Source organism: Astyanax mexicanus, chromosome 1, assembly GCF_023375975.1.
Source record: "Astyanax mexicanus isolate ESR-SI-001 chromosome 1, AstMex3_surface, whole genome shotgun sequence".
Lineage (NCBI taxonomy): Eukaryota > Metazoa > Chordata > Actinopteri > Characiformes > Acestrorhamphidae > Astyanax > Astyanax mexicanus.
This window is the reverse complement of record NC_064408.1, coordinates 105,226,581-105,251,787: the sequence shown is the minus strand read 5'-3', so window position 1 is coordinate 105,251,787 and position 25,207 is coordinate 105,226,581. Positions and strand designations below refer to the sequence as shown.

At 38.6% G+C, this 25,207-nt stretch overlaps 1 protein-coding gene across 5 annotated transcripts in view; it reads right to left on the bottom strand.

The window, feature by feature from the left end:
* Positions 1 to 264: 264 nt before the first annotated feature.
* LOC103044999 (dnaJ homolog subfamily C member 13) overlaps positions 265 to 25,207 on the bottom strand; it is a 74,842-nt gene continuing 49,899 nt past the window's right edge. For 4 of the 5 annotated variants that reach the window (XM_022662237.2, XM_022662245.2, XM_022662247.2 and 1 more), the window contains 32 exons: positions 24,899 to 25,058; positions 24,020 to 24,082; positions 22,777 to 22,878; positions 22,552 to 22,656; positions 21,053 to 21,255; positions 20,231 to 20,315; positions 19,945 to 20,099; positions 19,773 to 19,818; positions 19,110 to 19,264; positions 18,689 to 18,890; positions 17,559 to 17,674; positions 17,297 to 17,375; positions 17,036 to 17,171; positions 16,575 to 16,759; positions 14,670 to 14,744; positions 14,272 to 14,391; positions 13,733 to 14,131; positions 12,588 to 12,701; positions 12,305 to 12,421; positions 11,188 to 11,365; positions 10,668 to 10,759; positions 9,620 to 9,719; positions 9,408 to 9,482; positions 8,687 to 8,799; positions 8,029 to 8,198; positions 7,705 to 7,747; positions 6,652 to 6,825; positions 6,312 to 6,491; positions 4,583 to 4,723; positions 4,245 to 4,388; positions 4,060 to 4,159; positions 265 to 1,541 (listed from right to left, as the gene is read on the bottom strand). In XM_022662237.2, coding sequence (XP_022517958.2) covers positions 1,444 to 1,541; positions 4,060 to 4,159; positions 4,245 to 4,388; positions 4,583 to 4,723; positions 6,312 to 6,491; positions 6,652 to 6,825; positions 7,705 to 7,747; positions 8,029 to 8,198; positions 8,687 to 8,799; positions 9,408 to 9,482; positions 9,620 to 9,719; positions 10,668 to 10,759; positions 11,188 to 11,365; positions 12,305 to 12,421; positions 12,588 to 12,701; positions 13,733 to 14,131; positions 14,272 to 14,391; positions 14,670 to 14,744; positions 16,575 to 16,759; positions 17,036 to 17,171; positions 17,297 to 17,375; positions 17,559 to 17,674; positions 18,689 to 18,890; positions 19,110 to 19,264; positions 19,773 to 19,818; positions 19,945 to 20,099; positions 20,231 to 20,315; positions 21,053 to 21,255; positions 22,552 to 22,656; positions 22,777 to 22,878; positions 24,020 to 24,082; positions 24,899 to 25,058 — 4,225 coding nt within the window. In that variant the 3' untranslated portion in view covers positions 265 to 1,443. Of the gene's footprint in view, positions 1,542 to 2,984; positions 3,089 to 4,059; positions 4,160 to 4,244; positions 4,389 to 4,582; positions 4,724 to 6,311; positions 6,492 to 6,651; positions 6,826 to 7,704; positions 7,748 to 8,028; positions 8,199 to 8,686; positions 8,800 to 9,407; positions 9,483 to 9,619; positions 9,720 to 10,667; positions 10,760 to 11,187; positions 11,366 to 12,304; positions 12,422 to 12,587; positions 12,702 to 13,732; positions 14,132 to 14,271; positions 14,392 to 14,669; positions 14,745 to 16,574; positions 16,760 to 17,035; positions 17,172 to 17,296; positions 17,376 to 17,558; positions 17,675 to 18,688; positions 18,891 to 19,109; positions 19,265 to 19,772; positions 19,819 to 19,944; positions 20,100 to 20,230; positions 20,316 to 21,052; positions 21,256 to 22,551; positions 22,657 to 22,776; positions 22,879 to 24,019; positions 24,083 to 24,898; positions 25,059 to 25,207 lie in introns of all 5 variants that reach the window. The other variant, XM_022662257.2, reaches the window with a different exon arrangement.

Here is a 25,207-nt window from a genome sequence, read left to right as displayed (position 1 = left end):
CCGCCCTGCTCCTTGGGATGACTAAAGTCAAACTCAAGCATCAGATTTATTTTCACTGGGAATTTTAAACTGAACATCACTCTTTATATTTTTAAACAATAACTGTAATCCCTGTCCAGGAGTCAGGTTCCTAGACAGGGATTACGCCTAGTCATATGTTATATATATATTTCTTTTCAAAGAAAGTCTTCCTTTAAAATGCAGTATAGTGTATAGAGTTGTAGGGTAACAAGACAATGCAAATAATGAAGGCAGACACAACACTGTGGATTCCCTTTTATTCTTAAAATTTTATGTACAAGTGTGACTGATTTATTTTTTTTTAATGTACATTCAATATAGAAAGTTTATATACGTCATATTATATAGACAGTTTCACAATTGCACTAGTCTTTCACATAGATTTGTAATCAGAGTCAGTATCATTTCTCCCGGGTCCTTTTTTCAGAAGCACAATTTTCTTTTTTCAGTTGGTGAAGATCATTATTCAGCTAGGCATAAATAGTCTAGTGCTTTTTGCATTCTGGGGGCATAAAGTAAGGTAAATAACAGAAAAAACAGGACTTTGTTGGTAGAGACAGAGAGTGGGACAGTGACAGGAGTGATTATGGGGATCTATAGAAAGGCAGACTTGGAGGACACAAAGACATCAAGGACTTAAAGACAGATCGCAGTCAGTCAGGACACACAATCACAGTTTTCGCATTGTTACTTCTCAACCTTCTCTTCTTTCCTTCAACTTCAACAATCAAACATTCATTTCAGGGTAAAAGAGTAGAAAACGAGGACAAGAAAAGCAAGGAATCACGCTGACGGAACTGTGGATTTGTAAACTCTGGACAGTCCCAAATTTGTTTAAGACGAGGAAGCGTTTGAATGTGTAGGACGTACTAAAGAAGGGGTCTGCGGGAGAGACTGGCTGCGTGGCGTAAAAAGGAATGGAGGTGAAAAGGAAAATCATAATTATTAGTAATTCATCTCTGCAGCCTTCTTTACTAACCGGTATTTTTTATAAACCCCCTCGTACAAAAAAACAAACAAAATAAATCCTAAAAAAATAATCATACAAAAGTAAACTTTTTCCTCTCCTATGAGAAAAAAAAAAACGTAAAATCAAAAGCAGAACTAATATAATAAGAGGAAGAGACAGAAGTGCTGATATCAAATGGAGAGCAGAAAGGAAAAGAATCACTGGAGACTGTGAAGAACTGAAGAAGTGCTGTGAGGGAACACCGCAGACATTGGGAGGGCACAAAGGAGCAGAATGTCCACCTCTGTATTTCCCTCCCTCTATTTCTCTCTCTCTCTCTCTTTCTCTTTATCCATCGTTCTTTGTCTCCCTTTGATTCTCATGAGGATGAGAAGGCCGCTGCTCGTGGGGAAATGGTGCGGTCTGGATGGCGGAGCTTGTCCGTAGTGCTTGGTGTCCATCGTTCTTGTTTATCAGCCCAGGTCTCCGATGTCATTGTCTACGGGTGGCGGAACGCTGGGCATAACCGTAGCACTCGTGCCTGCGGTTAGATAACCTGCTATTCCCGGGCCTGAACACACACACAAACACACACACATAGATTATTAATTCTACATTTTCAAGATTTCTGAATTTCTGAAGATAGAAACTAGGAAAAAAGAAAATTAAGAATAGAATAAAAAAAATACATAAAAAAACTGTAACAAATAAATATAATTATTTTATAGTTTCAGTGGTACACCCTAACTTTGTGTTGGCCCTGTATTATAGCAGCTGAGCTTTCCAAAAGCACAGTTAAAATACACAAACACATAAATAACACAAACAGGATTTTACACTAAAACAAGTTATAAAAAGTTTGAATATTGCTAATGTCAAAATGTATACATATATATAAAATTTATATATATATATATAAAAACACAACATATCAAGCCATAAGTCACATGACCATTCACTTCCAATAGCCAGTTTCTCAAAACAAAACTGGCCTTATGGATTTTAGAATTTCAGAATTGCACATTACATTTGGGAAACAATGGTATTGAAACCCCGCTTAGGAGGAGTTGATGGGCTCAGTAACTAAAATATGTAATATGTAATTATAACTACTGATATACAGTTGTACCTTGATTAGGCTGATACTGTGATTGGACTATAAACAGACTATTGTAATCGTTTTATAATATATGGAATGCTATGTATAAGTTCAAAATACATGCTAACAATAGCTGCTAACAATGAGTCATATTTATCAAACTTCTCAGAGTAAGAATGCTGATCAGGGATCAGGTAAAGTTTATTGAACTCTATTAGACAGCTGAAGATGCTTGATAGATGGCCCTATGTATAGAAATTATGAGCAGAAACTTTAATTCTTTGTGAGCAACACTTGCATTTTCTGGATAAACGGATGATTTGTTTGATGAATTAAATGAAAATGTATGGATGGAATGTTCAGGAATTCTCAAAACACAATGTAAAAAAAACATGGGGGAACATAAAATGATTTAATGTTGTCTTATTGTTTAAATCTAGATCTAGAGCAGCTACATCTACAACAAAGCTTCTGGATGGCATGACTGGGGATATCTGGGACATCTGATAAGACAGTAACTGAGCAATCAGTTCTTGTATATGACTTGCAGGAAGCGGGAAGTGACTAGTGGTCAAAAGTGGTCTCAGGAGGGACCGACCACAAACTGACGACAGGGTAAATAAGGACTTATTGTATTCCATCAGCTGCTGTTGCAGAAATTAGTGCAAGATGCAGATGCAGATTCCTCGAGACTCGTCTACAAGCTACACTTCAACATGTAAAGACAAATAAAAGGTACAAAGGAAGCGGCTCATCTGTGAATGTCTAATTTATTGCTTATTACCATAGAGTGGAATATGCCAGCTGGAAAGGCAAGAACGATGAAGCAGAAATGGAATGGGAAACTCTGAAGTGGAATGGTAAATGAGTGAAGGAAGAGAAGATGGATGGAGCTCAGAAAAGAGGGAAGTCTACCTGCGTTAAAGTAAAAGAGGACGGGGGAAGGTCCCCGTTTGGCGCCCCCTAGAGTCCGCCCCTTAACGGACTACTGGCAGCCAGGAGAGAGGGAGTAGACACACCTGAGGAAGGAAGGAAGGAAGGAAGGAAGAGAAGGAGAAAAAAAGGAGGAAAGGGAGAAGAAGCGGTTGACACAAGAAGCAAGTCATACAAACCAGGCAGAGGAAGTTTAGAGGAAGATATTGAAGAATATGGCAATACAGCAGTACATCCATCCACTGCCTACAGATCATGGCAGAGTTATACTGAGTGTGTGTCACAGACCCTTTAAAATCGGTGTAAAGTTCCTTACAGCACTCTGTACACCACCAAACCATCACTGACCATCAATGAATGGAATTTTTCATTTAATTTGTAAATTAAGGGAGCAGAGTCTGGAGGAAAAGTGGAGAGACACACAGTCCAAGCTGCTTGAGGTCTAGTGTGAAGTTTCTACAATCAGTGATGGTTTGGAGAAACATGTCATCTGCTGGTGTTGGTCCATGCTTCCCTCTGCTGACAACTTTTATGGAGATGTGGATTTCATTTTCCAGCAGGACTTGACAAACTGCCCACACTGCCAAAAGTGCCAATTATATTTTATTTTCTGAGACACTAATTTTTGGGTTTTTACTGGCTGTAAGCCATAATCCAAAACAATAAAAATAGATAAATAATGCATCTATAAAATATATAATAGTTTCACATTTTAGCTGAAATAAAATAACTTTTTAATTCTATGTTTTAAGATTCACTAGGATACTGAGCATCCTGAGAGAATCACTACAGGACAGTATTTAAATGTGTGTTTAGTTATGAGCCCACAACAAGAAACAAACATGAATGAGCTGCTCACTGAATTTATCTTATTTAATTCTCAATTTGATATCAGTATTCAGAAATGTGTCTGGGCTCAATACTAGAACTAAGAAGGAGTGTTTTGTAGAGCTGCACAGTTTGAGAGGAAGAAACACAGAAGAAAAAGCAAGACTGTTTCATTGAGCAGATGGTAAAACATGACTGATGGTCCAAACATAAATAAAACACTTCATACCTGTCAGGTATCCTGCAGTCTGCGACTCTGAGATGAAGAGATCGTGTTTCTGATCTTTGAAGGCACTCCACACAGTGGAACGAGACAGGATTTCATTCACCTGCAAAACACAACACTGTAAACAAACACTAATTCTCCATAATAGAGAAGTGTGATCTGAACAGGTGCATGATCGAGTTCCTCACCTGTTCTCCATACTGTAGGCTGCGAGTCATGGATTTAAGAGCTTTGACGATTTGAGCTTTGGTTGCTGAGGGGTTATCCAGAGTCTCCAACCCCACTCCTTCTAAAAGCTTCAACAAGTATGGCACCAGCTCTACCCTGAGAGCCTGTTCACAGCACAAACATACAGTTTAATAACTCGACATTTAAAAGGGATAAAAAGTCAGGCCAACATGAAAACTAACAGTCAGAACATCTGTCAAAACCCTGACCACTGTATCTGCATCACACTCATATGTTTTTTGTTTTTTTTAAACAGTTTTAGCCAATATTGTGCTTGTGTGCGCAGATGTGCATGTACCTGTGCAACCAGGTCGGACTGCTCTCGCTGGAACATGCGATTGAGGGCCTCACAGGCCAGTCCTGCCATATCAGCCCTGACCTTCATCCCAGTCATCAATGGCCCAATGGTCTCCAGTGCAGCCATGGAGCGCACACACAACTGCAGAAAGAGGGGAGAGAAATAGAACTAACTCATCAGCATATCAAAAATCAACAGCATGCTGTAAGTCAGGATGTACATAGAACACTTTTATTCATGTTCTGCATGTATTTACATGTAAATGCACAATACAACTCAAATGTTCTTCCAGTTTTTTAGGAAATTTCAGCTGTTTAAGTCCAGGGAATAACCAGAAATGGTACAAAATGTAGAGACCTCAAATGATACCAATGCCTTTTGTCTGCAACTTCAACTCACACACGTTTTAATAACAATAAAAAAAAAAAGAAAGATATTTGGATTTTAATATACATTAATTACAGCATCAGCACCTGATTGACATTCATTATATACACTACCGGTCAAAAGTTTTAACTGCCCCTATTTTTCAGTAGTCCAGTAGCAGTGCTGTATGACCAGGCTAGCTGTTTTTTTTTTATTTTCTCATTTTAGCAATGACTCTATTCCTGCACTTCACCTGTCAGACTTCTAATTATTCTCTTTACTGATGAAACTGAGACTTACTCCAATGCTAAGCTAAAGAGTTAAAGGCATTGCCATCTGGGTCGGTCAGGCGTCTTTCTGTACCACAATTTTCTCCAGTTTCCAAGAATCTTTTGAAGGTGTAGTGAACAGTACTTTCTAGGGTTGCATCTAATGATTATTTTGGTAGTCGACTAATCTGACGATTATTTTTTCAATTAGTCGATTAGTCAACGATTATTTCTGCCATCTCCAAAACTGATAGAAACAGCAGAACATGAGATTAAAATGGCATTTAAATATCTGAATGTTATTTAAAGATGGAAAGTACTGATATTTAGTGATTAAATATGTAATCTGTTAGGTTTGGGCACTTTTGGAAACACAAACTAAGTTGAGTGTAAACTGTGTGAGTGAGCTGTCTCACTCACATCTCACACTGCGCTTCTGTTCCCAGCACTTTGTGTAATGCACTACTGTTATAAATTAACGATTAGTCTACAATAAAATTTGTGGTTGACAAATTTAAATAAATCCACATTGTCGATTATTTAGACTAATCGTTGCAGCCCTAGTACTTTCCATTTTCTGGCTTCATCTGTAATTTCTCTAAACAAATACTTCTACTGTTACAGTTATAGAGTTATCTGTTTTTTTTTTTTACAACAATTTTAGTTTAATTTAAAGGCCAAAAAGTCTACACCTAATTTTGTATCATGAGAAATACACTGTGATAAGAATGTTTACTGTGTAATAATGTCTAAGAAAAAAATAAACCATATATATTATTGTAGCAATTACATGTGAAGAATAAGAGCAATTACAGAGTAGGTCTGTCAGAATGAGAAGATTTTGAGAATGACAAGTTTATGAGAACCAATGGCTTGTGTGATTATTGACATTGAGACAAAGCATACCAATGGACCAAGTTTCAGATTTTACTATTACGGGAAGAGTGGGAGCTGAGGTTTTGACTAAGAAAGTGGCAGGAAGAAAAGATTGCTAAGGCTGGTCAGGATACTGTGTTTAAAAACATTTAAAGAAGAGGTTAGATTGTAGGAATAGCTGAAATAAGCTTCTGAATAGCTGTGTGAATGCCCTGTACCTCGTTATCTGAGAGAACGTGGATGAGCCTGATGGAACTTTTGGGTATGGCGTTGTTCTTGTGGTTGAGAGCTGCCAGGATGCGGGGCAGATGACCCAGAGGAGGAACCTGGTCCGCAAGCTGAGTCTGAGTACTGAACAAACACACAGCTGCTGTGGTGACAGTCTCCAGTGCCTCCCCCTGGTGGTGAAGAGGAGAAGGAAGGAAAAGAAGACGACAAAGAGAAGCGTTAATAAAGGACCGCATGATATTATCTGTAATCATCCTATTTGACTGGATAAATACACGTCTCTACATAAAACTTAATTCTTCCACTGATTGTGTGTGTGTGAGAGCTCACATTAGGGTTGTTTTTCTCCAGTAGTTCAGTGAGGGTCTCGAGCAATGAGACGAGGAACTCCCGAGGTTTGCGAAGCACCCAGCCAGGCTGAGCGATGAAAATCCTCAGGAACACACCACCAACTTCCAGCTCACCCTGCCCAGCTGCATACGGAACTGTGAAGTCTTCCGGCATCTACATACACACACGTTCATAGATAGGACAGTCAAGCGTACAAATAAATTAAAGAAAAAAAAGGGACATCCCATTTTACATAACATATACAGCTCTGGAAAAAAATAAGAGACCACTTCAGTTTCTGAATCAGTTTCTCTGATTTTGCTATTTATAGGTAAATATTTGAGTAAGATGAACATTGTTGTTTTATTCTATAAACTACAGACAACATTTCTCCCTAATTCCAAATAAAAATATTTTCATTTAGAGCATTTATTTGAAGAAAAAGAGACATGGCTGAAATAACAAAAAAGATTCAGAGCTTTCAGACCTCAAATAATGCAAAGAAAACAAGTTCATAATCATAAAGTTTTAAGAGTTCAGAAATCAATATTTGGTGAAATAATCCTGGTTTTTAATCACAGTTTTCATGCATCTTGGCATGTTCTCCTCCACCAGTCTTACACACTGCTTTTGGTTAACTTTATGCCACTTCTAGTGCAAAAATTCAAGCAGTTCAGCTTGGTTTGATGACTTGTGATCATTCATCTTTCTCTTGATTATATTCCAGAGGTTTTCATTTTGGTAAAATCAAAGAAACTCGTCATTTTTAAGTGGTCTCTTTTTTTTCTCCAGAGCTGTGTAATCATAAGAACAAATGCACTTTATTAGAAAAGTATTGGGAAATGGAGCCTTTATAACTACAATAAAACTGTTACTAACTGTTACTGAACTTACTCTTAAACACTGTTGCACTGTTAAACACCTCTACACGAATGAGTCACGCTTAAACCAGACTGGCCTATATTTAGCTTAATGGCACCAATCTGGTTTTAACACACACACACAAGAGTAAAACATCTCTAAACCACAATAAAAGCAACTGTGCAAGCTTACCTTCCAGTTTACATCAGGATTGTCTTTCTGCTGCTTGAAGTGACTGAAAGAAGGAATGTAGAAAGAGGGATTTTAGTGTTAGTATAGTACAGATACTTTCACAATCAAACACAATAACATTTAACCTGTGTGTGTGTTTTCTTTTGAATGTGCATGCCTTTGTATGCTTTACACTTATTATTTATTGAGTTTTGTATGTTTATATGTGCCATGAATATAAAAGGACAACATTAAGGAGCAGCCACATTAAATTGGGAGTAACAATACGTGTGTGTGTGTGTGTGTGTGTGTGTGAGTGTGTGTGTGGACACAGGAGCTTCTTACTCAAGCATCATCTCTCTGACGGTGGTGGAAACAGTCTCTCGTGAGGCATCATTCCAGATTAGCTCCGGGTTTTCATGAGTTCCCTCAAAGATGTGCACAGCTGCCTCTGCATTGTCTCGCATGGCATCCATGAACACACCCGGCAGGAAACGCATCAGAGTCAAACGCACCTGCGGAGACACATGGAGCCAGGAGGGAGAATGACTAAAAGGCTTACAGTAAGCAAACAGCATTATTTCTATACCAGTTTCACTGCACAGTGTTTATTAGTATCTGCCCTGTTCTAATGTCAGACCTATACTGCTGTACTTTCTAAAATGCAAAGAATTAAAAAAAAGAAATAATACCCCACACAAGATGACAGATTCCACTGATGTCCTTTATAGACCCAAACAACAACATATTTTTCCAAAACTAACAGAACTTTAGATTAAAACACACATGCAAACAATCTCTGCTCAACATCACTTCATTTGTTATAAAAAAATATGGAACGGTAAACCATTTAACACTTTTTAAATGTTATAATTTCTTTGCTCAACATTTAAAAGATGTTATCCCATTCTTCCTGCACAGAAATCTTAAGATGTGCAAAAGTCCCAGCTTTTTTTCTGATTTAAAGAAGTACATCTATGATGATTATAAAGCAGGACCTTACCTTGGGGCCAACCAGCTTGTCTGAGGTCATCTTTGAGAAGAGCTCGGCAGTCTGAGAGCGCACTTGAGGGTGAGTGGAGTTACAGAACAAATCTAACAAGTAGATCAGTGCTCCTGTTAAATAAGAGAAGAAAATGGAACAAAAGTTTTAGATAAAATGTTTCTTATTTGTATCCGTTTTATTTTTTTTATATATAGGAATTGAGTGTAAACTAAGCCCTGACAACAAGCTCTGTATAAAAACTATGTAGGTATATGGTTTAACCTCCTTTTAATGAGTGTCAGTCCTCTAATGCAGGGTTTCTTAACTGCTCTCAGCCCAGGACCCACATTTTCTCATGTTTATTAAGTTGCGACCTACTTTTATAGAATACAAAACAAACAATTTTTTATTTTTGCAAAAAATAAACTCACTTAAACATAGTTATGTATGCAAAGTGAATTTAAGAGCATTGTTCTAAGAAACTGAGGAGAAACATGACAACTACATATAAATACGTATAAAAGATACTCTAACAAAATGATCAAAACTCCACAAAATTTGATATTTCACCTTTCTGCATATCTATGCATTCAGAGTACATTAGTAAGAAACTCTTTCTGTCTCTCTTTTTTTCCCCCCAATGTAAAATCGACAAAATCAGATGAGCATTAATTATTTTACATTACGGAACCCGGCCAGAACTTCAGTAGAGAATCTCTGCTTTAACGCTTAGCCTCACCTTTGGCCATTGCTTCTTTTACAATCTTGGTGTTGGAAGTAAGTGCATACAGAGTCTCCAGAACGAGCTGCCTGCCTGTGTGAACATGCAGAAGAGACAGAGTGTTACCAAAAATATACATTTACTAATCATATGTAATAAACAACATATAAAATGTAATATGATCATGCAGTTCCAGTCTCTCAGGGTCTATCACACAGTGAGAAGCTTACTGGAAGGTAAGGAGTGCAGCAGCACCAGCAGGTTAGCCAGCACCAGAGACTCTGCGATGTTACTGACGCATTCCTGGTTGGATGTGACCGTGTTCACAACCTGGAGGAAAAACACACACTTATTAGCAGCAATAACAGAAACAAACAAAACTGAGAAAAGGTATCACTTCCTAAAGATGAAGTGTGGAAACTGTGGACAACCTGAAGACAACATGAAAATGAAAGTGCTCTTGTGCACAGTTTATTACCAGGCTAAATATCACACACTTCATTTAGTGCATACATGTATGAACCTTCGTTATAAAGTAGAGTATTACACAAAGCAGAACTGGGAACCTGATATTGCACATACAGTAAAATTGAATATAGCTTCTTTCCATTATACAGATGCAAGATAATTTCATTACATGCACCTGTCACTGTCCCATTTTGGTGTATATATTTATTAGAACTCTAGTAAAGATGTACTGCCATGTGCTCAGTGTTGACTTTTTGAAGCAGCAGCTCTACTGGGAAATGACAGGAGGACTTTTAAAGGAGGACTCTGGAGTAAAATTGAATTTTGGTGTAGTAAAACAAGTACTAATCATTGTTAAATTGCTCACCTCTGCTTTCCCGCAGCTTTCCGAGGTCCAGTAGAGAAGAGAATGAAGGTGGGAATGAAGGTGGGCTAGGTTAGTACTTTTATCATGTTTTACTACACCAAAAAGTCAATTTTACACCAGAGTTCTGCTTTAAGTATTCGGGTCAGTAAATACACTGATGTGTGCACGCTTTGGGGAAGCGCCTATTGACAATTCAATGCCAAGATAGCAATGAACATCCATCAGTTGACATCTTCTTAGGCTGTATTCAGTTGGATAGCCAAGACAGCAATACACGAAAAATGTACCTGAACACACCACAGACTACCATGCCCCTCAGCGTAGATATATTCACAAGCACTGTTGCTATTCAAACGACACAGGTGAAAGGTGTAAAATACTGTTGTTGGGGTGAATTGTGTTTTGTGACGCTCCTCGCGCAAGATGTGCGTGTGTGTGTGTACCTCCAGGGCTAGCTGTTGGACCTTTCCAGCTCCATGGACTCTAAGTAAGGAAAACAGCAGTTTGAAGTGGTTGATACACTCCGTCTCAGAGCCTGCGCAACAGAAAACACAAAAAACAAGCTAGATAACCGTTCCAGGCTTAAAAAAATTAAATAAATAAATAACTAACATTTATGCAGTATCTGTCTTTTACTGATAATTAATAAAATGCAGTGTGATCATTATTTAAATCATTATTTAAATATATGTATAAAACAGTGTAAAGAAGCATTTCCAGCTTTATTTGTGGTCTTTTAAACATCTTTTTAATGTCCTTAATGAAAAAAGCACCAGTGAAACCCTCACTAATAACCACCTTAATAAAAACAACTTTGTTTCATCAATAATCTCAACAAAAGACATGTGGCTGGGATACCAATCAGACCAGGATAATTCCTTAGAAATCCAGGCTACAGTAAATCAAATGAATTAACAGTAAAAACTGTGTGTATTTGTGAGAGTATATGGGTGTGTGTGGTACCTGGGTTGTTTTTGATGACGTTGCGCAGGGCCTCCAGGGCCATCTCAGCCCACCGCAGTCTCTGAGCATGCTGCTGAGACTCCACTTTATTAGTCTGGGTCATGGCCAGCAGTGTGTGCAGGTACTGAGCCTGAGAGCCCACATAGTCCAGAAGACTCGCTGCAAAGGCCTTGGGATACTGATGGAGAAGAAGATGGAATAAGAAAGTTTTTTTTAAAGCAGGAAAGCCATTCAGAGAGTACAGTTTAATTATCAGCAGCACATGTAATATTAAAAGCAATACAATTAATGCTGTGCATCTCTGTATATACAGTAGTTATATATATATATAGAACAAATGGAAGTAAATATTCCTACAGTAAAATGTAGAACTTTATGATGGATGTTGCACAGTCACATCACTGTTAAATCAGTTCACCTGATTTAACATCATTAAGTACTGATTTACCAAACCATAAATAACACCATATTATCAGATTATAAGGCACACCGGAAGTCAGATGAGTGCTGGATGTTAATCTACACAGATTTCTGTCCTAAAAATGTTTATTTGGGTGAGTGAAGTGCTAACGTTTATTTACAGTAAGTTTAGATTTCCAATATTTTGTCTAAGGCAAAGGTTTTAGTGAAGTTTCTCCAGCACTAAGGTTGGGTGCAACAGCAGCAGCATTAGCATTAGCATTAGCCACTAGCCGCAGCACTAGCAGGATGTATATACCGTCCGAAAACGCTAGACTGAGGAAAGCACAGTGTTTCCCCAGTGCTTACCCAGGGCACCATCAGCTACCAGTTCGTACCATGTAGCTTGTTTAACACAGCAAAAAAAGCAGACTACAGTTCAATATACTTGGCTGCACCCAGCATTAGTGCTGGAGAAACTTTACTGAAAACTCACCATTGTAACGCTGTACTTCAGCAAGTGGCTTTACTGCTCCTTAATACCCGATTGGTAAAATCCATACATAAGGCGCAGCGGATTATAAGGCACACTGTCGATTTTTGGGAAAAACTAAAGGATTTTAAATGTGCCTTATAGTGAGAAAAATTAAGATTTTTAATCCTAGGTTTTACAGTTTTTTTATTTTGCACAATACTGTTTGTGTTTGCAATTTCTCACCTCCAGAGGAAAAGCAGGCTGCTCATTGTAAACACGGACGAAAATCTCCCCTACGATCAGCTCTTTGCCATGCTCACTAAACACAAACTCCGCACCAAAGCTTTTGTCACATTCACCCTGTGGAAAAAAAGACAAATAAGCAAAATAAAAGAAGAACAGTATAAAATGCAATGGTGAACTGCTTCACAACTGAAGTCAGGTGTGACATTACTGTAGAATGGATATATTTCCAGCCACTATATATCTGACCTGAATACGTCCTGCATAACTGCCTCATTCTCACCCTTTTAACATTGCTTTCTTGTTGTGCCTCCAGAAACTCAAGAAGCTCAGCCCTGGTTCCATTGTTCCAGATAAGATACGGGTTCTCCGAGTTGCTGTTCAACAACTTCAAAACCTAAAAGCAAAATAGACACACATTTGAGCATGCTATACTGTATACACTGATGACATAATTAACACCATTGTGCAATCCTCACTTCCAAAACTTTAACCTGAATTTTTTATGTCATTACTTAGAAATATATTGGATATATAGGAAATATTAGGATATAACAACGTCTTGCCGTTTAAGAAGAGAAAAGCACGTTAATTACATGACTAAATACAATCTGATACCAAATGATTCATAAACCAAGAGTGGAACTTTTTACAAGAGATGCTAGCCTAACATTGCATGACTGACCTCTTTCTGATGACTTCTGACCTCTTCAAATGACTTAAAATAAGGTGGTAATTCTAAGTAAGACTGGTTAAGATCGTAATAAGCAAAATATGGAAAGAAAAAAAAAAAACGATTCATTGACTTAAAATGAACTTTACTGGCTAAAATGTGTTTTTTTGAGTGTTGTGAATATGAATTAATGTTTTTATAGACTAGAGTACAGTTTCTTTGATTTTACCAAATTAAAACCTATAAAAACCTATAATAACCTGGAATATAATCAAGAGGCAGATGAATGATCACAAGCCATCAAACCAACCTGAACTTGCACCAGGAGTGGCATAAAGTTATCCAAAAGCAGTGTGTAAGACTGGTGGAGGAGAACAGGGTTATTCTAATGAATATTGATTTCTGAACTTTTAAACATGAACTTGTTGTCTTCGCATTAAATGCTGTAATTAACAATATTTGGAATATTTTATTTGGAATTTGGGAGAAATGTCATCCATAGTTTATAGAATAAAACAACAATGTTCATTTTACTGAAGCATATACCTATAAATAGCAAAATCAGAGAAACTGATTCAGAAACTGAAGTGGTCTCTTAATTTTTTCCAGAGCTTTATGTCCAAATGTTTGTGAAGGCCCTTGAGAAGTTGTCTCCACCCTCTCACATATCACTCATTTTAGCCTTAAAACATCTCAAATATATCAGGGAGATGTGACTGCTCTAGAGCTATATGTTGCATGGTGGCGTTTCGTACCTCTGCTGGAGTACTGGTACCGAGCTTGCGTGCCACATATGGAGTCAGCATGGCTGCCAGACTCTTCCTGACGGTGGGGTTCTCTGGAGGAGGTCCCACAGTCTCTCCTCCATTCGTCTCAGGTACAGACCCCTCCTCTGGAGTGCTGGCCGTGCAGCTGTAGCCCCCGAGACGACCCAGCGCCACCAGGCTCAGCTTGGCCAGGCTGTTGGCCACCTCCTGCTGGTTGGTCTCTTGGCTGGTCTGCACGCCGCTCTCCTCCAGCGTGTAGTCGTAGTTGAAGAGGTTGACCAGTAAGTGCCAGAGGACTCCAGCGTGGTAAAGGTGGGTCTGAAGGAAGAAATCCACGGCGAAGGAGCTAACACACTGCACAGACAGGGAGCACAGGCGTGGAAGAACCTAGAAGGAAAAAGGAGAGATGATTAGAAGAGAAGAAAATGACTCTTATTAGACTTATATTATATTTTATTCCATGCAAGTGCAGTAAAAAGAAGTGAAGAAATGTCTCAGGATATGAATAATCCTAGCATATTTTCTACCTTTCCATAGTAGAGAATGTGACAAACATCTCGTATGATGTTTGGAAGCTCGATGATCTTCTCTCTGCACTCCTCAAACTGAGCCGCTACGCTGTAGCACTTACAGATGTGCCCGCACACCTACAAACCAACAAGCATCCCATTAATGATATAAAAACACAGAATTTTTAAAAATGACAGTATAAAAGCAGCTGATTTTGGAGCATTTCTATTGGTCATCATGAAAGTTTGACACAGTGTACAGAACAGCTGCCAGATTCAAATAACATCAAAAAGGTAAAACGGCAAAACAAGGAGATAGAAGAACATTGGCACAAACTTTTAATTTAAAATAACTAACAAAAAAAATAATATTGAAAGTATTTAATTATTGGCTGTGTGTGGTTTTTAAATCCTACCTGTACTGCCATATCCTCTGGTTTGCTGGAGGCTGTGAGAACAGCTACACAACGCGACAATGCCTCTAGCAGCACCTGAGCAGAACAGCAAAGACAATGTTTGACAATAAAATAAATGACAAATCTCTACAAATAAATATTTTTAGAAAAAGGTAGTCTACAGGAAAAAATAAACAAATAAATAAGCAGCTACATTCCTAGATCCCATCACATTAGTTTTCTTATTACTGCTTATGCAGAAACTACTGTGGATTTTTTTAGTTAACTTTGGTACTCAGGTAGTTTGAGCTAACATATATTATAGAGTGCCTCCATATTAGCCATCTTTCAAAAGAAAACTGTTCTACTGTAATGCTGGGGATTTTATATGCCTCCAACTTATACATGGCTTTTTAAAGGAGAAATCTGGTGTGAAATAGACTTGGGTATAGTGGGTGTAGTGAAATATGGTGATGGGAACAAACTTTTTTTGAAGAGTCCATCTCTGTTCACCCACAGCATTCTGAACTACGGCACTTTTAGCCGATGCTCCCAACAGACATATAATGCTAGTGATGGGGACATATATAATGAATATTTAGAGCTGAAATTCATACATTTTCACTGAATTAATTTTTGAAATCTGTTCCCCTTTCTACCTTTTTGTTCATTCTTATCACTTAACATATCGTGACTAAATTTCGAAAGGGTGGCACCTGAGAACTACCTCAAGTTGATTGGGGTGGTGGATGGTTGGGAGAGCCACTCCGCCGCAGGGGGTAGGGGGGGATCGGGTGCTTGTGGAAGAGCTGCTCGGCCGCAGGGGGGATTGACACTGAGGCAGCAGCCTCCGCTCTCCCAGCAGCATTGATAACATTTCTTTTGCCCATAGAGCCACTCGCCTCGCTAACGAACGACGCTGAGTCTGACATTAAGCTTAAGGGTTAACTTTGCCTAGCTGTAAAATTTACTTTAAAATCCCCAAAATTAGGGGCGCCGAGTGGTCCAGCGGTTTAAAGCGCTGCCACTATGAGCAGGAGGTCGCAGGTTCGAACCCCTCATGCAGCTTTGCCATCAAGCTGCCGGCGTCAGAGGGAGCAAAATTGGCCCTGCTCCCTCTGGGTGGGTAGATGGCGCTCTCTCCCCACATCACTCCTATGGTGATGTCTGCAGCACAGGGCGTCTGTGAGCTGATGTACCGGAGCCGAGCCGCTGTGCTTTCCTCCAAGCACGCTGGCTGCTCGGCAATGCTGCTTCAGCAGCAGTTCGAAAAGAAGCGGTGGCTGGCTTCACATGTATCAGAGGAAGCATGTGTTAGTCTTCACCCTCCTGGTGTGTTGGGGGCATTACTAGTGATAGAGGGAGTCCTAATGAGTGGGTTGGGTAATTGGCCGTGTAAATTGGGGAGAAAATGGGAAAAATTTGAAATAAAATAAAAAATAAAAAAAATTCCCAAAATTCCCAGAGACAACTAGACAATATAAAATGAATAAAAAAAAAATGATGGAATGGGACCTTTAATAAGCTACCTGTGCATGTTTACAGTTCTTAGTGCCTCGTTTAAAATGTCAGGGCCCTTAGCATTCTACCAATAAAGTGTGGAGCTACTTTGAGCTTGGTAATAGTGTAAAAATAGTGATTTCTTTGCATGGGCAATGCTATGCCCCTATCACTAGCATTGTAAGCCTGCATCGAACAAAGTTCTGTATTTCGTAATGCTGGGGGTTAACGGAGGTGGGTTAGTCAACAAAAGGTTAAACTCATTATCATGTTTCACTACAATCCAGCAGTGGTTACTGAATTAAAGCTGAATCACAGATTACAAGAAGCAAATGCAAACTTCTAGTCATTTTGGATTTCCTGGACAGGGATTTAAAAAAATAATGTCACATTACAATTTATATAAATAAATAATAGAGCTCAGACCTCGATGCCGCTCTCCCGCCGCAGTTCCTCTGCGTTGAGGGCGGAGCAGTTGACCGTGTGAAAGGCCAGCTCAGACGCCGCCGGCAGCAGAGGAGACGTTTTGGAGAAGAGCTGCTCGTCCCCCGTCTCCATGGTGATGGTTTTAATCAGCATGGGGTAGCCGGCATACTTATATGGCTCCAGTTCTGAAGAGACACAGAGAGGGCAGACACTCAATCTCACTTTCAGCTGAAGTATTTCCACTCAAGAAGCTCTGGGGAGCTAAACGCTGCTCATCTCAGATAAAACCAGAGGAAAATCCATTCTGACAAGTACTAATAATGACCACATCTCTCACAGTAAGACCAGTATGAATACAGAACTGCACTGCATGACATATTATATAGTGCATATATGACTGACTGATCTGACTGAACTGAAGCAGCACTATTAAAGGGACTGACTGAACCTGTGGACCTGACCTTGTCTGTGTCGGTTGAAGAGGATGCTCTGGGTCTTAAGGATGAGGATGATGTTTTCAGGGTCCGGCCCGTCCACAATCCGTGCTGATTTAGTGCACAGGAACTCATACGCCTTGTTTACCTTTTCAAACATGTCCTGCCCACAGAAAACACACACAATTACATACACACATACACAGTTAACAAATAACATAACTCAATTTATAAAAAACACATATCAGAAAAAATGATATCATAACATACAAAGAAGCATAGACCTACCCTGCCCTCTGGGTTCTTGTCTGGATGGTATTTCTGAGCCAGTCTGAAATACGCTTTCCTAATTTTACTCTCCTCATGCCTGTTAATAACACAGACACACATTTACTAAACTCTAATCAATCATGATTAGTATGCTTTTAATACTATAACAACACATATGTTACAGTTGAAGTACCTAAAACAACCATGGTCAGACAAAACGACATAACGTAATTAAATATTTCAGGAACAGTGGTGATAAAATACAGCACTTAAGACTTACTGGCCCTGTCCGATAGGAAGGTTCAGCACTTCGTAAGCATCATCAACAGACATGGAAGGAGGCTTTTTCTCCACCTCCCTCTTCCAGGCCTCCAGGGTGTCTTTCAACAGTTTAACCTGCAGAGGTCGGCATGTGCACAGTGGGTATTATTAAAAACTGTAATATATTAAATATGAACATTTGCTAATATAAAAAAAAAAAAACTAAATAAATAAACAAACTGTTGCTGATTTTCCACACAGTGACTAAAGCAGAATGATTTAAGACCAGGCAAGAAAATAATGTATAGTTATTTTTATTATCAAACAGTAAAATGCTCAGTGCAAAATCTGGTAAAAAAAAAAAAAAAGAGGCTAGTATACTATACGCCAATCACAGGTGAAACTATAGTGCAGGTTGATGGAAAACATCTCCTACACATTAAGCTAGGCCTATTGGACAAAAATATTAATGAAGGTAATTAGTGCTACTGGATATATTAACTTAATAAACCAATTATGATTACCAGAGAAATTAATGTATTGTTTTTCATTTTTAGCTTCAAAAGTTTAATATCAATTTACTATATGTTTCTCTTGAAGCCATTAGAGAGTTACAGAATCCCTTCTTTCTTCAGTTAACAAATACATTCAGTTCAGTGTGCATTAAATTTTATATTATAGTATTAATATATTTAAAGTGTTTTTTTTTCTGAGTGAATAATTGCTGTTTGCTGTTGTTTTTCTATTAAACTCAGATAAAAACACTCGTACAGTGAGGAACAGCAGCAGGAGCTCCTCAGATAGTGCTGCTGCTGCTCCTCAGAAAGTGCTGTTCTTGTTTTTCTCCAGACGAGCGTTTGACTCTACAGAGCTGAGCTACATTTACTCCAGTGTATTAGCTTGTTATGCTAACTGGATAGTGTTAGCTTCTTCGGCGGTGCTGTTCTAACAACTCTAGCTGTATGTGAAAAATGCATACTGGTTTTAATTACCACCCAGCACTAATACATATATTGTACACAAAACTACAAAGCTTCTAAATCCCAAAAACAAATTGAAGGATTTCTATTTGTTTACTCTCAAAGCAAATCTGTAAGTATTAAAAAAAAGAGAGATATGATACAGATATAGATAGTGTGTTGTTCTTACAGGATCTCGGATAGGCCAGTTGGGGAAGCGGTTGGAGTCACAGAGGTGGCGGAGGTAGTAGATGTTGCAGAAGAGCTCACTGTCCAGCTGAGGGAAGCTGACCACAGGAATGGGGCAGTACTGATAAAGAGCTCGAGTGTTACTCTGCAGCCGAGGAGTGAAGTCTGCCAAGTGAGCGGCTATCTTCTCTATCATCATTCGCCTACAAGCAAACACACACAAACACAAAGACTTTAATTAAGTGTGCTCATACAGAGTGTCAGACCAGGACAGGTATTGATCTCGGAAACTCCAAACCCCTGTCTCAGAGACTAATCAGAGAAAAACACCAACAACTGCTAAACACAACATAGAAAATGAACAGGGACAAAAATACAATTAAAGTAGATTAGTGAGGACAATTTTTTAGAAATGTTTGTACCTCATCTCACTGCTCCAGATGGCCTCAGGAGTGTCAAACTCTCCCAGGAAGATTTCAGAGAAGCGCTCGGCCTCATAGTTCTCCAGGTAACACACCATCGCCTCCGGCAATACCGGCCCCAGCACACTCCTCTGTACAATATCCTGACCTTTAGCCTACAACACACACAAACACAGAGGTCACATACAAAAGGTAAGGCCAGTTAGCCTAGAAGGGCAATATACTATTGCAGAATAGTCCATTTTTTAAGATATAGGGGGACAGAAAAAAAAATGTTAATCTATAAAACATTATAAAAGGTGTTTAAAAGATAATAAAAGATTTAATAGATACATTTTTGTGTGTACATACATTCACTGATTTAGTTTTTTGTGTTATATAGTTGGAATTTGATACTCTTTTGTTGGTTACTTTTGTTAATATGTATTTTTATATTATTAAGGTAGAGGCTTTATATAAGCCCATGTTAGGGTTTTGCCTCTACCTGAACTGTATTTTAGGCTATTTGTAGTCTATTTGTGTCTGTATTTTTTTTTTTTAATTCAAATATGCACAATAAATTGTCATTTTATAAAAGAACATTTTATGCCAATGAAATTATGTGACAGCATAATGATGCAGTTACACCTTTTAAAGAATAAAAAAAGACATTTAAATCTGTACCTCCTCTGATTTAAAGGCCTGCTTCAAGTGAGTGTACTTCAAAAACCTGGAAAAAAACAGAGAAATGATCTAAGGAAATGCAGACTTTTTAATTATGGTTATCTGTAAGGCAGACTGCAGCTCATGTGTGTGTATATTAGTGTGTTTCTGTGTTATAGTGTGTTCAAGGTACCTTGCTACTGGGAGCACGTTGGATCCTGTGTACATCATGATGAAGAAGAAGACTCCAGTGAGGTAGAGACGCTGCAGGTTGGGGTTGTCCTGCATCACCAGGTATAACAGGTTTGCCACCTTCTCCACCAGGATGGGGTCAAAGGTCAGCAGCAGCTAGACACACAAATTAGTTACAAAAATTACAGACGTGCTACATAACTTTAAACGTTCAGAACCCACTTGCTCGAAGGAATGCACTGATTAAGGCAATTAATCTACAAAAAGAAAAAAGAAAAAAAGGATACCTGGACAATGTGGGGTAGGGAGGTGTTGTCACTGATTAGCCTCTTCACTTTGGGTAAGGGTCTGATGATCGCATTGTCCTGGTCCCTAAACAGAGAGACAGACAGACATTGATAAACATTGATTTTAAAGATACCATAAACATACCTAAATAAAAACTTAAACAGAAGTATAAATATGTCTTACAATACCTGAGGATATATTATTGATGCACAACAGCTTATCATGCTCCTGAGGTTTGATAAGTAGTGTATATTACCTTATATATAAAAGACTAAACAAATACCATCAATGAACTAAGTACAGGCTCTGAGCGGTTCAGCAGAATAAGGCACTGCCACTATGACCGGGAGATTGCTGGTTCGAATCCTGTTCATTCAGCTTGCCATCAGCTGCCAGAGCCCCGAGAGAGCATAATTAGCCTCCCTCTCTCTGCGTGGGTGGGTGGTGGCTCTTTCACTTCATCATATCTGGGGTGATGTCAATCAGCACATGGCATCTGTGAGCTGATGTATCGGAACCAAGACGCTGCACTTTCTTCCGAGCACGCTTTGATGCTACTTGGCAATGCTGCATCAGCAGCAGTTCGAAAAGAAATGGCTGCCTACATGTGTTGGAGGAGCAGTAGGGGGAGTCCTAATTATTGGGCTGGGTAACTGGCCATGTATATTAGGGAGAAAATGGGTAAAAAATATTTTTAAAAAGTAGAAAGACTCATTTTGGTCTCTCTGTAATGAAACATGCAGTTATCCAGTGTTCCTGTTATTATCTATACAACATATAGTAACTAAAGGTTAACAATAGCAAAAACTTGTTTTACTCACCTGCTTGGGAAGTAGGAACACATGGTGATGAGCATATTCAGGATAAGTGTGGCCAGGTCTGTCTCATTCATCACTGCCTGCCCACTGGCCAACAGACACCACTTCAGCTGTGGGATGGCCTGCAGAGGGCGCCAACCATCCATGCCCTGAGCCCAGCAACGCGTCTTTGCAGTCAGGGTCCCTGAGCTCCAAAACTCCTGCATCTAATTAACCAATCAAACGAATACAAAATGTCACTAATATTTTTTTAGTTCTTTTAATTACTTTTTGTAGCCTCATTATCAAAACACTGGATTTATTTAGTGGTAGAAATTGCTGATTCACTTGTTGATTCTCAGCGAGCTAGTGGTAGGAGCTTCTGATCTAAATAAGAAATAGGTCATAGTAAATAATTTATTGCTTAGCGAGCCAAAAAAAGGGACTGCATATGTAAAACTATATATATTTTTTTGCTGACATCTCAGCATGACATGCAGAAAGGTAGCTGAAAAAAGTATATCCAATCCAATGGCTTTTACAGCTGGCCTAGCAATAGCTTTTAGCCTAGCTCTTCTGCCTTCTTCAGTGAGCCTAGCATTTAATTCTTACTCTTTTTAGCTTTGCTTTCATATTCTCCCAACATAGCCATTGCATTTAGCCTCAAAAAAGACATATACATTTTTAGGTGTGTGAAATCAAACAAATAGGAATGTCACTTTTTTTTTTAGTTCTTTTGATGACTTTGGTTAGCCTCATTATAGAACTCTGAATTTATTTAGCGGTAGAAATTGCTTTATACACTTGATAACTCTCAGCAAGCTAGTGGTAGCTTCTGGTCTAAATAAGAAATAGGCCATACTAAATAAATTATTGCTTAGCGAGCCAAAAAAAAGGACTGCAAATGTAAAATTACATTTTTGCTGACATCTCAGCTTGACATGCAGATAAGTAGCTGAAAAAGTATATCCAATGCAATGGCTTTTACAGCTGGCCTAGCAATAGCTTTTAGCCTAGCTCTTCTGCCTTCTTCAGTCAGCCTAGCATTTATCTCTTATTCTTTTTAGCTTCGCTTTCATATTCTCCCAACGTAGCCGTTGCATTTAGCCTCAAAAAGGCATATATGCATTTTTAGGTGTGTGAAACCAAACAAATAGGAATGTCACTATATTTTAGTCTTTTAATGACTTTTAGTAGCCTCATTATCAAAACTCTAAATTGCTGACTGTAGTAGCTTCTGGTCTAAATAAGAAATAGGCCTAGCATTTAACGCTTACTCTTTTTAGCTTTCCTTTCATATTCTCCCAACGTAGCCGTTGCATTTAGCCTCAAAAAGGCATATAAGACTGTTATGTAATAGGTTTGAGGTTTTACAACTGGTCCATTTAAAAATTTAGTTGGCCAAGTTGTGATTTGCTGCTCAATACAGATGCAACAATGTTTACAGCATGTCAGCTCCACATAATTCTCATTATCTAACTATAGCAAGCTAAAGCCTTTTTCAACATAAACCTTGATCTTACCTCCTCAAAACTGAAAGGTCCTCTCCTCTCCTTATCAGCGTTTCCAAAGTACCACTCTTTCTCACTCTCTCGCTTCATGTCTGGAGCTGCCTCGATCACGTTACTCTGAAATACAAAGACACAAAAGAAAAATATGATATGACAGATACTTGGCTGGCTCGTTTTGGTGACAAATGTCAACACGTTGACGCATAATCAGATGAAGGCTAGTTTACATACACCTACCTGTAGGGGAACAGTAGCTCTGCTGGTGTGGAGGTGGGCTAATGTAAGCAGATCCACTAGGATGCGGACGCCATTTGAGTCCATTATCTCTTTTACATTTTTCTGCCAGGCAAAAGAAGCAGAGCAGTCAGAACAGTTAAAACGTTCATCATAATGTATTAAATTTCTTATTTTTAAAGTCAAAACTAATTTACTAGCTATTATAAATACATAAGTATTACATAAATCATGAATGAACATGATACAACGTATTTAGTTTATATCTGGAATATTGCAACAACTACTTGCAACAACACCTTAAGTTGTGTGAATACCTACAATAATAACTTAATGCAATGCAAGTGGTCAGTTTGTCTAAAGTCAAAATCTGGCTGGTTTACTACAATAAGCTTCTTTTGATAGCTAAAATTAAATACATGTGAGATCCTGTAAGAGGACAACCAAACAGAATGTATTAACAGCCAAAATAGACCCAGACTTCCAGTGGCAAAAACGAAGCAGTCAGACTCTTCAACACACATAGACAAATCTAAACCCACCCTACAGAACTGGAACCTCACACTGTTCCTCACACACACACACACAGACTGAAAAGTCTCTATTCCTATCAGAAATATTTGAAGCTTCATTCTATAGAACTATAAACTCTCCTCAGTAACTGCTGTGAACATGAATGTTCTATGTTACAGTATGTTACATATTTCTGCACCTTATCCTCACCATGCACATTTTATTATACCGTGTCAGTACTGTACTGTCCTGTCTGTTAAACTGTCTCGTCTGCTGTATTTATTGTAGTGTTATAGTTTTGTAATGCACCTCTGTTACACTTTTTCACTTTATGTTTGTCTATTGTATTGTTGTTCCATGTTGCACCATGGATACAGAGGAACGTAATTCCGTTACACTGTGTACCTGTACTCAGATATAAGGACAATAAAAGCCTCTTGACTTGACCTTGACCTTAGGTGTAATCCTGTTTATTTTTGAGGCAAACATGACAAGCTGGATGATACAAAACAACCAATGACACCTCTAACTATACTAACAGAAGGTTGTACCAAATATTCAATACCCTAGTTAAACCATGCAGCACTGAAATGAGTATCAACAGGCTGTTTTGTGGTGTTTTGACTATTTCAGGGCCTTTCAGGGAGGAAAAATAAATAATAAGTATAGTTCGGATGTAGTGAAGGGCACTCATGAATAACAGCAGATGGTAAGGGGACAGAACAGGACTCACCTTGTTTAGAATGAGTTTGTTGAGGAAAAGGATGAGCCGGTCTCTTTCCAGTTTGTCTGTACACTGTAGATAAGATACATTACAAATAAATAAACAAACATAAAATACTTAATGTAAAAAGCAATTCAGTGAGTTGTCAGTTTAAGAGGTACTTCCACTACATTTACTTAACATATTTAATCGGGAGTAGTATTTAATGTTTAGGTGCACTTTGCATCCTAACAACACTAAATAAGTAGTGGGGCTCTGAGTGGTCCAGCGGACTAAGGCGCTGCCACTATGATCGGGAGATTGTTGGTTCAATTCCTGTTCATGTAGATTGCCATCAGCTGCCAGAGCCCCGAGAGAGCACAATTGGTCTTGCTCTCTTTGGGTGGGTAGACATTACTTCAAAGGGTGATGTTGATCAGCCCAAGACGTCCGTGAGCTGATGTATCAGAACCGAGTCGCTGCACTTTCCTCTGAGCGCACTGTGATGCTACTCGGCAATGCTGCATCAGCAGAAGTTTAAAAAGAGGCGGTGGCTGACTTCACAAGTATCGAATGTGCTTGTCTTCACCCTTCTGGTGTTGGGGCATCACCAGTAATAAGGGGGGTTCTAATGAGTGAGTTGGGTAATTGGCCATGTAAATTGGGGAGAAAATGCGATAAAGATTAGAAATAACAAATTACAAAAAATAAATAATTAAATGAATAGGTAGTGTCATGCATGGTGTGCGCATATACTCCCACCATCTTTTCAGAAATATTTTTAACCACATATAAAGCTGATCTGTGATTTTACACCAAGTCAGGTTGTGTACTACTCTCCCAAACCTAATAAACTGACAACTCATTGTAAGATAAGGGAGCATAAACCACCACAGTAAAAGTACTGACCCTGTCCAGCATTCCCACAATGTATTTGGTGTCTGTGAAAGGGCCGATCTCCTCGCAGCACTTCCCATACACTATCGTCAGGGCCTGCAGACACAAGCACTTCATCGCTACCTTGGGTGTTAGTAGGAACCGGTGGTAGAGCTCGTTAAAAAACTCATACCTGAGAAGATAAAGAATGAAGAGACAGGATGGAAGGAGCACAAAATAATATATATATATATATATATATATATATATATATATATATATATATATATATATATATATAAATTAATATAACAATATATGAATATAACAGTCTATTTAAAA